The following is an 11,111-nucleotide window of genomic DNA, read 5'->3' on the forward strand; positions in this document are numbered from 1 at the left end:
ACAAGTGGTGTTGTATAGGTTACTAGTTCGATCCCTGTTCAGGCAGCACAAAATGCACTCTTACATCTGCATAGTTCAGAGTATGTAGCCCTTTTCTACGATTATGCAGTCAGGATATTACTTAGTTCTTCACAGAGGGTTGAAGGGTATCCTGACCTGACGCTGCATGAACCCTGAAGTAGGATGGGTTGGCAAAAAACGGATTCCTGAGTCGAAATTTAACCCTCCCCTCACATGGTAATCCGTCAAAGCATTTTTCTGTAACTAAAATCTTAATTTAAAGCTCAATCAGCAAAGTCAGTGGACAAAACATTTTTTCTACAGTAGTTATTTTTTGTTCACTTGGACATCCTTTCTCCTTTCATTAGCCAAAATCATATTCTCTCTCACCTGAGGATCAGATGTTTCTTTGTTTCCCTTGCACTGAAAAAAAAAAAATGTGAAAGTGAAAAAATGTGTTCAGGTTTCAATCTTTGGACTTGGAAAAGGGGGAAATTAAGAATTATTTTCATTCCTGGTTCAATCATTGTTAGGCAACATTAGTTGGACACATAGCCAGTCCCGGTCTCAAGCTCTCTCTCTCTCTGTTTCCTTCTCCTAATGAAATTTTAATGAGCTGCTAGGCTATGCGATTATGTAAAGAAGAATGAAGGTTCTGGTGTTGGAAAAGATCAAATGCCACAATGAGTTTACTGCAACTTTAAAAGGACACACAGTTTAACAGAATTTACTTCAGGTGAATTTAACCATATCCTTTTGCATTCACGGGAACTTGTTTAGGACGCCATTGGAACTGGTAGGTCTGAGGACTTGAATTGGGTGAATGCTCTGGGGCTTTTCCTGAATGAGTTCCCATTGGATGTTGGGCTGCTCATTTGACCTGAAATATTGATCTAAATTCATTATTGTCAAAAGTACCTCCCATCTGGTTTCTCAAGCATGAAATGAGCCACTGGTGGAATTGTGCCCTGGCTGACCGGAGAATGAATTGGTGCACCTCCTGTGAAATTCAACTTGTTTTTGTCTCCCCCTGGTGGTGATGTGTTGCAGGATCGCAGTACATTATAGGTGAGTGTGCAATTCTCAGCAGTAGTTGCCTTGTCCAATTAACTATCACATAGTTGTGTATAGATTTGCCCACTCATTGTGATCATAAATCATAGTACTGTATATTTTCCATAAATATCTCAGGAGTAAAGGTGAAAGATCGGTTAGTCAATTCTGAAGTTGCATATTGAAAGGTCCATATTTAAGGGATGGTTTTTAATCTTGTTTAAAGTGCAAGACAAAAAGGTTATTGGTCATCACACAATGTTAACACATAAAACACTTATTGTGTCTATTGAATGATTTGGCCACTGATTCCCAAGCACAGGGGTAGTCAATAAAGTACAGAGGTTATCCTTTTCTGACCCTTAGTTTGGTGGCAGTTCCTTGGGGGTATAAGTATGTGACACAGGGGTTCAATGACTTGCTCGGACCAAATTACCACCATAGAATTAGGAATTATAACTCACTTTAGATTCACACTTTCTGTTCCATTAATTATCAAGGCTGTGCAGTCCCACAGACACTAGTCTCACGCATCTGTGCCCAATAGCCTGGGGACGAGGTTACAAACACGTTTTTTAAAGCTAGATACTTGCTTTTGCAGCTTGCTCTTCACAATTCCTAGCACAACATTGTGTGTAGTAGTGTCTTAATGTTTCCCTTGCTCTGTGTCTAGGTGTTGCTGTGCTGCCCTCAGGCTGTCCTGTAGGTCTTTATGCTGGGCCAGGGAGCAGGCCTCCTCCAGCTTGGCCCAGCGGTAGTCCTGGTGCTCCTTCGACAACGTGACAGCCATCTTGGGGTCCCTCAGCTCCGCGAGCCAGTACAGAACCGTCTTGGGCCGCCCTCTCACCTCGTAGCGCAGCTCCTGGAGAAAGCCATCCACCACCTGCAGATGCTCCTCACGCAGCCCTGCTTCTTCCTGCGTCTCCCTCAGAGCGGTGGTGAGATCATCCTCCCCAGGGTCCACGTGGCCTAGAGAACAGCACAGGGTTGTGTTCATTATGCACCAAACAAAAGAAAACAGACAAACAGGGAGGGACTTCCTGGCCTTGATCAATCAGAACCTTTTTGTTTTCTGTTGCAAAATGTTTTGCTACAGTGTGCCCTAATGACATAACAAAAGGTATTTGTGTGTTTCACGATTTGGTATGGGACCAAAGATAGTGCAAGCTAGAATAGAGCATGTATTCTACACCTTATTCTGCACATTAGAGAACATGTGTCACAAAACATGACATGGGTCAGATGCCATGAATGGCATGTTGATTTTCATACTCCAGGTCTGTTTTAACAGGCGTAATGTAATGTCATACTTATAAAACCCACAAGGGGACGATTGACAGTAGGCTACACCTCAAGTAAAGTGTTAGCTACTAAAATATGTAGCCTGCTGTCAATAGACCCTTATGACCCCCATAAGAGTGATATTATGCCTGTTATTTATAACAGGCCGAAAGGGTATGAACACTAATATGCCACTGATATGCACCATACCTTTGGGTGGGGTCCAGTGGTGCTTGCCATATGAAGTCTGTAGGAGGAGGTACTCAATGTTGTCAGGGGGAGGTGAAGACTGTGCCAGCCGACGAAACACAATGAATCCACACGCACGCAAGGCCATCACCTGCTGAAGCACAGAAATAGTGAAGACCTTCACTTTTCCCACATTTTTACAGCCCTATTCTAAAATGGATTAAATTGTTTTTTCCCCCCTCATTAATCTACACACAATACCCCTAATGACAAAGAAAAAACAGGTTTTTAGAAATGTTTGCAAATGTATAAAAAAAAATACTTTTGTCTTTCAGTACTTTGTTGAAGCACCTTTGGCAGCGATTACAGCCTCAAGTCTTCTTGGGTATGACGCTACAAGCTTGGCACACCTGTAGTTGGGAAGGTCGTCCCATTTTTCTCTGCAGATCCTCTCAAGCGGTCAGGTTGGATGGGGAGCGTCGCTGCACAGCTATTTTCAGGTCTCTCCAGAGATGTTCCATCAAGTTCAAGTCCGGGCTCTGGCTTGGCCACTCAAGGTCATTCCGAGACTTGGCCCGAAGCCGCTCCTACATTGTCTTGGCTGTGTGCTTAGGGTCGTTGTCCTGTTGGAAGGAGAACCTTCACCCCAGTCTGAGGTCCTGAACACTCATAGAACAGGTTTTCATCAAGGACCTCGCTGTACTTTGCTCCGTTCATCTTTCCCTCGATCCTGACTAGTCCCTGGGAGACCACCACCACCATGCTTCACCGTAGGGATTGTATTGCCCAGGTGACGAGCAGTGCCTGGTTTTCTCCAGATGTGATGCTTGGCATTCAGGCCAAAGAGTTCAATATTGGTTTTGTCAGACCAGAGAATCTTGTTTCTCATGGTCTGAGTCCTTTCGGTGCCTGTTGGCAAACTCCAAGTGGGAAGTCATGTGCTTTTTACTGAGGAGTGGCTTCTGTCTGGCCACACTACCATAAAGGCCTGATTGGTGAAGTGCTGCAGAGATGGTTGTCCTTCTGGAAGGTTCTCCCATCTCCACAGAGACTCTGGAGCTCTGTCAGAGTGACCATCGGGTTCTTGGTCACCTCCCTGACCAAAGCCCTTCTCCCCTGATTGCTCAGTTTGGCCGGGTGGCCAGCTCTCGGAAGAGTCTTGGTGGAGGCCACTGCAGACATTTTTTTGGTACCCTACCCCAGATCTGTGCCTGGACACAATCCTGTCTCAGTGCTCTACGGGCAATTCCTTCGACCTCATGGCTTGGTTTTCGCTTTGACATGCACTGTCAACTGTGGGACCTTATATAGACAGGTGTGTGCCTTGCCACAGGTGGACTACAATCAAGTTGTAGAAATATCAAGGATGATCATTGGAAACAGGATGCACCTGAGCTCAATTTAGAGTCTCATAGCAAAGGGTCTGAATACTTATGTAAATAAGGTATTTATTTTGTTATTTTTAATACATTTGCTAAAATTTCTAAAAACCTGTTATTATTGGGTATTGTGTGTAGATTGATGAGGAAAAACAATAATTAAATGCATTTTAGAATATGGCTGTAACGTAACAAAATGAGGAAAAAGTGAAGGGGTCTGAATACTTTCCGAATGCACTGTACATTCACAAATGCATTTATGATCACTCAAACATTAACTCCATGATGACTTACTTCATGACACTCCAATGATTGTTATTTAACAATTAAGGCAGGCTGTACTAGGCCTAGTAGAGCGCACATTGATTTGAAAGACTGTGTTGTTGAATCATTGGCTACTGAAACTAGCCTATGAGTTCGTGGTTACTGTACATACAGTAGCCTCTCTAAAATGCAGCAAGCTATATAACTAAATTTACAGGATTTTAGAAATGCCCCCAAATAAACAGACAACGCAAGACAATAATTCCACATCGTCTCGCCATAACCGTAATCTGTTAACACTGAATGCGGAAAACTAGCGTTAGCATGACATGTTCTCTTGTCGCTGGGAAAATTGAATTTAGCCTATTGCTCGCTAGCTTGGTCTCACATTAGTCTACCATGTTTCTGAAATAAGTTATATCATTCACTACACTAACTTACTGTGAGATTACTCAAGTTACATCAGAAATACTTGTAAGAAGCGCGGGTGTTGATGAACATTTCTCGATTTCAGACACTCTTGAACGTAGCTTTCCTTATTCTAATTTCGCGTTCCCATTGGCTGAATAGGTCGTGCTATTCCTGGGACGCTCCTACCTCTACACCTCTTACCTTAACCAAATTAAATGGGAACTTCAAAGGGGGCAGGGATGTCCCAACTCGAGGATAGCGTGGAAATAGGCTGAATGTCCAAAGATACTTTTGAGGAAATGGAAAACTGCATTGATTACTATTAAACGCACATTGACGACGCATGGGCAGCGTACACAATGGGCCGCGCGTTGCATTTTGGGCGATTTGGGGACAAGGGGAGCATTCCTTCAAGGCGTGAATGGTAGTCTATTGGGCGCTAGCTCAAAAACCAAACATTAGCATTCATTTTGTGAACAAGAAGCACAACATTACAAATATTTTCAGAGATGTGAGATGATCAACTTGTTCGTTGTAATATCGCATAGCTTTGGAATCGTGACATTACGTATTGTAACGACCCTGGGTTTATAAGCGCGGAAATCGACGCTGCCGCTCGAGCATGCTTTTGTGGCACAGTCGATAGCGTGCCGGACCTCGGGCTAGAAAGTCGAGGGTTCGAGACCTGCTCCCTGTCTGTTTCATTACAGTATTTTCGAGGAAAAAGGGCATGTTATCATTTCGTTGGATAAAAAAATAATAAATAAACTTAATTAACAACAACAAAAATGACAGCGCATATCTCAAAGATAACATTGTGATAGCTAAGATGTTATTTGTATTATGAAATATTTAGCAGGCTATCACGGAATTCATGCAATGACTGATAACAATTAATCAATGTACTAAATAATAGTGATAACATTCGATGTATTCAAAAAATGGTCTTACATCAAACATTCTAGTCTCTCTGTGCGAATATCCACCTTGTGTTAGAGATTTTTTTAAAACAACGTGCCCACTTGGGAGAGTGAGATGGGTAGATATGACCAACGGAAATGGGCTGGTGGGACAAGATAACGACAGGGTACCTCCTTATTAGACCAGGCCACTGGGTGCATCTAAAATGAGTTCATTACAACTTCAGTAAGAGAGGAGAACAAGCTGCTACCAAGGTAAAAAGAAAACACTATATGACATAATAAAATTTTAAAAAATGGAAATGTGTTTTTACTTTATTAAAGAGAAAATGGAGTAGAGAGTAAGGGGGGAGAGGAGGAGGGGTCGTTTTTTAAATTTAAACAATCTTGTTTTAAAAATAAAATGCATCTTCTATGGGTCAAATGATTATGGGCCTGAATACTTCAGAAAGTATTCACACCCCTTAACTTGGATTTAATAGCATTTTTTGTTGTCAGCAATCACAAAATACTCTGTAGTCAAAGTGGAATAAATATATATATTACATTTTTTATTTATGTAAAATAGAATCACCTTTGGCAGCGATTACAGCTGTGAGTCTTTCTGGGTAACCTAGATTGTACAATATTTGTCCATTGTTTTTAACAAAATGATTCCATCTCTGTCAAGTTCATTGTTGATCATTGCTAGACAGCCATTTTCAAGCCTGGCCATACATTGTAAAGCTGATTTAAGTCAAAACTGTAACTAGGCCTTTAAGTCTTTACTGAAGACTCATCTCTTCTCATCTCTTCTCATCTCTTCTCCTATTACAGGGGCTGAGTCACTGGCTTACTGGGGCTCTCTCATACTGTCCCTGGAGGGGGTGTGTCACCTGAGTGGGTTGATTCACTGATGTGGTCATCCTGTCTGGGTTGGCACCCCCCGGGTTGTGCCGTGGCAGAGATCTTTGTGGGCTATACTCAGCCTTGTCTCGTCTCAGGATGGTAAGTTGGTGGTTGAAGATATCCCTCTAGTGGTGTGGGGGCTGTGCTTTGGCAAAGTGGGTGGGGTTATATCCTTCCTGTTTGGCCCTGTCCGGGGGTGTCCTTGGATGGGGCCACAGTGTCTCCTGACCCCTCCTGTCTCAGCCTCCAGTATTTATGCTGCAGTAGTTTATGTGTCGGGGGGCTAGGGTCAGTTTGTTATATCTGGAGTACTTCTCCTGTCCTATTTGGTGTCCTGTGTGAATTTAAGTGTGCTCTCTCTAATTCTTTCTTTCTCTCTCTCGGAGGACCTGAGCCCTAGGACCATGCCTCAGGACAACCTGACATGATGACTCCTTGCTGTCCCCAGTCCACCTGGCCGTGCTGCTGCTCCAGTTTCAACTGTTCTGCCTTATTATTATTGGACCATGCTAGTAATTTATGAACATTTGAACATCTTGGCCATGTTCTGTTATAATCTCCACCCGGCACAGCCAGAAGAGGACTGGCCACCCCACATAGCCTGGTTCCTCTCTAGGTTTCTTCCTAGGTTTTGGCCTTTCTAGGGAGTTTTTCCTAGCCACTGTGCTTCTACACCTGCATTGCTTGCTGTTTGGGGTTTTAGGCTGGGTTTCTGTACAGCACTTTGAGATATCAGCTGATGTACGAAGGGCTATATAAATCGATTTGATTTGATATCGCACAGTATTTTTGTAAGGACTGAACCAAGTTTTCCTCTAGCCCTTACAAAAAAGTCCTACAGGAATCCTGCAGAATATATATACTGCAAGAATAAGAAGTCCTGCAGGATATCGCACAGGATTTTTGGAGCCACTTTCCTATTGGACAATCCCTGCAGGATCCTGTAGGAATCATGCCGGTAGTCCTTCAGGAATACAATCCTGCAAGATTTCTGTAGGACTTTTTTGTAAGGAAGGATTTTGCCTGTGCTTAGCTCTATTCTGTTTCTTTTTATCCTAAAAAACTCCCTAGTCCTTGCCGATGACAAGCATACCAATCACCATTGGCCTCACGGTGAAATCCCTGAGGGGTTTCCTTCCTCTCCGGCAACTGAGTTAGGAAGGATGCCTGTATCTTTGTAGTGACAGGGTGTACTGATACACCATCCAAAGTGTAATTAATAACTGCACCATGCTCAAAAGGATATTCAATGTCTGTTTTTTTTAAGCATCTACAAATAGGTGCCCTTCTTTGCGAACCATTGAAAACCTCACTGGTCTTTGTAGTGGAATCTGTGCTTGAAATTCATTGCTCAACTGAGGGACCTTACAGATAATTGTATGTGTGGACTACAGAGATGGGGAAGTCATTTTAAAATCATGTTAAACACTATTAGTGCACACAGAGTGAGTCCATACAACCTATTATGTGACTTGTTAAGCACGTTTTTACTTCTGAACTTATCAAGACTTACCATAACATAAGGGTAGAATACTTATTCTATTAAGTAGAATACTTATTCAGCTTTTAATTTTTAATTAATTTGTAAACACTTCTAAAAACATAATTCCACTTTGACATTATGCGGTATTGTGTGTAGATCAGTGACACAAAATCTCAATTTAATACATTTTAAATTCACAACAAAATGTGGAAAAAGTCAAGGGGTGTTAATACATTCTGAAGACACTATAAATAGGCCTATATTATTTAGAATGCATTAGGCGATTCATATTTTTGCAACATGAAATATGCAGCTTACTACATGGCATGGTTTTGCCAGAGGGTGTTGGACATGTGGCACAGACTCCTGCTGCTCTTACTATTTATGTACTCTCAGAAATTACTCAACTTGAACTTGAATATACTCATTATTCCGCTCTGTAATACATCAAATACTTAAGGGTCAGATTCCATCAAGTATCCATGAGAGATTTTCTACACTGTCACTTAAATTATATGGACATACTCACAGACACAACATATTAGTCACAAAGTCATCACTTTGTAATTCATGTTTTGAAGATGTGAGAAATCAAATACTTTATGTATTGCATCTGCCTTTTAGGCCAAAGCATTTTGTTAGTGTTTATATACTCACCATGAAATATTGAACTTTGTTTAAACTCTGTTAGGACAGTTGAAAGCTATGCTAAAAATCTCCCATGTTATTCTACAATATGTAAGCAGTGTTTGGAATATCAGCATATCCATGGAGGAGAGGGAAGAAAGACAAGAGCCTGCAACAGGTTTGCACTTTGTGGGCAAGAAGGAGGACCTGATAAAAGCCAAGCGGGACATACTTGTGCTCTGTCACCAAGAGACATTCTACGCTCTGGACTTCCACTGCTACCGTAGAGTAACATGTGCCTGAGTACCAGATCTGTTTGTGCGTCTTGCCATTACCAACTCCTTTGTCATTAACCCCCTATACATGGGCTAACATACATCCTTTGTCCTCATCTTGTCCCCATTATGATTGTGCTTACATTTTCAGACGTGTAGACGATTAAAAGACGCATAATGATCTAATTGTGATCTTCCAGTCTACCTCTGGAGGTAGTCAGGGACTCATTGTATCTGGATATTTTACAAGTGTAAAAAGATATACAGTGGGGCAAAAAAGTATTTAGTCAGCCACTAATTGTGCAAGTTCTCCCACTTAAAAAGATGAGAGAGGCCTGTAATTTTCATCATAGGTACACTTCAACTATGACAGACAAAATGAGAAGAAAAAAATCCAGAAAATCACAATGTTGGATTTTTAATTAATTTATTTGCAAATTATGGTGGAAAATAAGTATTTGGTCAATAACAAAAGTTTATCTCAATACTTTGTTATATACCCTTTGTTGGCAATGACAGAGGTCAAACGTTTTCTGTAAGTCTTCACAAGGTTTTCACACACTGTTGCTGGTATTTTGGCCCATTCCTCCATGCAGATCTCTAGAGCAGTGATGTTTTGGGGCTGTTGCTGGGCAACACGGACTTTCAACTCCCTCCAAAGATTTTCTATGGGGTTGAGATTTGGAGACTGGCTAGGCCACTCCAGGACCTTGAAATGCTTCTTACGAAGCCACTCCTTCGTTGCCCGGGCGGTGTGTTTGGGATCATTGTCATGCTGAAAGACCCAGCCACGTTTCATCTTCAATGCCCTTGCTGATGGAAGGAGATTTTCACTCAAAATCTCAAGATACATGGCCCCATTCATTCTTTCCTTTACACGGATCAGTCGTCCTGGTCCCATTGCAGAAAAACAGCCCCAAAGCATGATGTTTCCACCCCCGTGCTTCACAGTAGGTATGGTGTTCTTTGGTTGCAACTCAGCATTCTTTGTCCTCCAAACACGACGAGTTGAGTTTTCACCAAAAAGTTATATTTTGGTTTCATCTGACCATATGACATTCTCCCAATCTTCTTCTGGATCATCCAAATGCTCTCTAGCAAACTTCAGACGGGCCTGGACATGTACTGGCTTAAGCAGGGGGACACGTCTGGCACTGCAGGATTTGAGTCCCTGGCGGCGTAGTGTGTTACTGATGGTAGGCTTTGTTACTTTGGTCCCAGCTCTCTGCAGGTCATTCACTAGGTCCCCCCGTGTGGTTCTGGGATTTTTGCTCACCGTTCTTGTGATCATTTTGAGCCCACGGGGTGAAATTTTGCGTGGAGCCCCAGATCAAGGGAGATTATCAGTGGTTTTGTATGTCTTCCATTTCCTAATAATTGCTCCCACAGTTGATTTCTTCAAACCAAGCTGCTTACCTATTGCAGATTCAGTCTTCCCAGCCTGGTGCAGGTCTACAATTTTGTTTCTGGTGTCCTTTGACAGCTCTTTGGTCTTGGCCATAGTGGAGTTTGGAATGTGACTGTTTAAGGTTGTGGACATGTGTCTTTTATACTGATAACAAGTTCAAACAGGTACTATTAATACAGGTAACGAGTGGAGGACAGAGGAGCCTCTTAAAGAAGAAGTTACAGGTCTGTGAGAGCCAGAAATCTTGCTTGTTTGTAGGTGACCAAACACTTATTTTCCACCATAATTTGCAAATAAATTCATAAAAAATCCTACAATGTGATTTTCTGGATTTTTTCCCTCATTTTGTCTGTCATAGTTGAAGTGTACCTATGATGAAACTTACAGGCCTCTCTCATCTTTTTAAGTGGGAGAACTTGCACAATTGATGGCTGACTAAATACTTTTTTGCCCCACTGTAGATGGTCAAATAATTTAAATCATCATTATACCGCCATGGAAAATCATTAACAGGTGTGACCGTTGACTTATGGCATCTGTTATGAACTTGTGAGGACCCAAAAGCGGTTTAACAAAAACAGAGTCCTTTAATGTCAAAACACAGGGAAGACATAGATCCTCTTCAGATGTAGAATAATGGCAAAATAGACAACCCGCAGAGAGGGCGACAAATGAAACAAAAAGTCCTTCTGATATTTACAGAAGAGTCCCCTTCTTAGCAGCAGAGGAGAATAGCTGGGTTAGAGTCCCCTTCTTAGCAGCAGAGGAGAATAGCAGGGTTAGCGGCGACAGACTGCTGGTCTCTCTGGGTAGGCGCGGGTTGTAGAGGACAGAGGTACCTGATCACACGTAGCATCAGAAGAACAGGCAGATTCCGACAGGACAAGGGTGAAGCAAACGAGACGATGGTTTGGATCTGGCATGAGAAACTCA

General features: G+C 42.2%; 1 protein-coding gene and 1 long non-coding RNA gene across 7 annotated transcripts; one reads left to right on the forward strand and one right to left on the reverse strand.

Moving 5' to 3' along the window:
- Positions 1 to 1,248: 1,248 nt before the first annotated feature.
- On the reverse strand, positions 1,249 to 5,608 carry nudt2 (nudix (nucleoside diphosphate linked moiety X)-type motif 2). Of its 6 annotated transcripts, none has more exons than XM_029683504.2 (3): positions 5,529 to 5,608; positions 2,545 to 2,674; positions 1,249 to 2,022 (listed from the first exon to the last, which is right to left on the reverse strand). In XM_029683504.2, exons 1-3 carry the CDS (start codon positions 5,535 to 5,537, stop codon positions 1,700 to 1,702), a joined length of 462 nt encoding a protein of 153 aa, XP_029539364.1. In that variant the 5' UTR covers positions 5,538 to 5,608; the 3' UTR covers positions 1,249 to 1,699. The 6 variants fall into 6 exon arrangements, with proteins under 6 accessions (XP_029539364.1, XP_029539354.1, XP_029539345.1 ...); XM_029683494.2 differs by having other exon boundaries at positions 2,545 to 2,677; positions 5,529 to 5,552; XM_029683485.2 differs by lacking the exon at positions 5,529 to 5,608 and adding an exon at positions 4,779 to 4,947.
- Positions 5,609 to 6,418: 810 nt separating this feature from the next.
- On the forward strand, positions 6,419 to 8,956 carry LOC135561493 (uncharacterized). The gene is made up of 2 exons (XR_010459516.1): positions 6,419 to 6,484; positions 6,772 to 8,956. It is a non-coding gene; the product is annotated as an uncharacterized LOC135561493 (long non-coding RNA).
- Positions 8,957 to 11,111: the final 2,155 nt, after the last annotated feature.

The sequence above is a fragment of the Oncorhynchus nerka genome, linkage group LG2 (genome assembly GCF_034236695.1).
Source record: "Oncorhynchus nerka isolate Pitt River linkage group LG2, Oner_Uvic_2.0, whole genome shotgun sequence".
NCBI lineage: Eukaryota > Metazoa > Chordata > Actinopteri > Salmoniformes > Salmonidae > Oncorhynchus > Oncorhynchus nerka.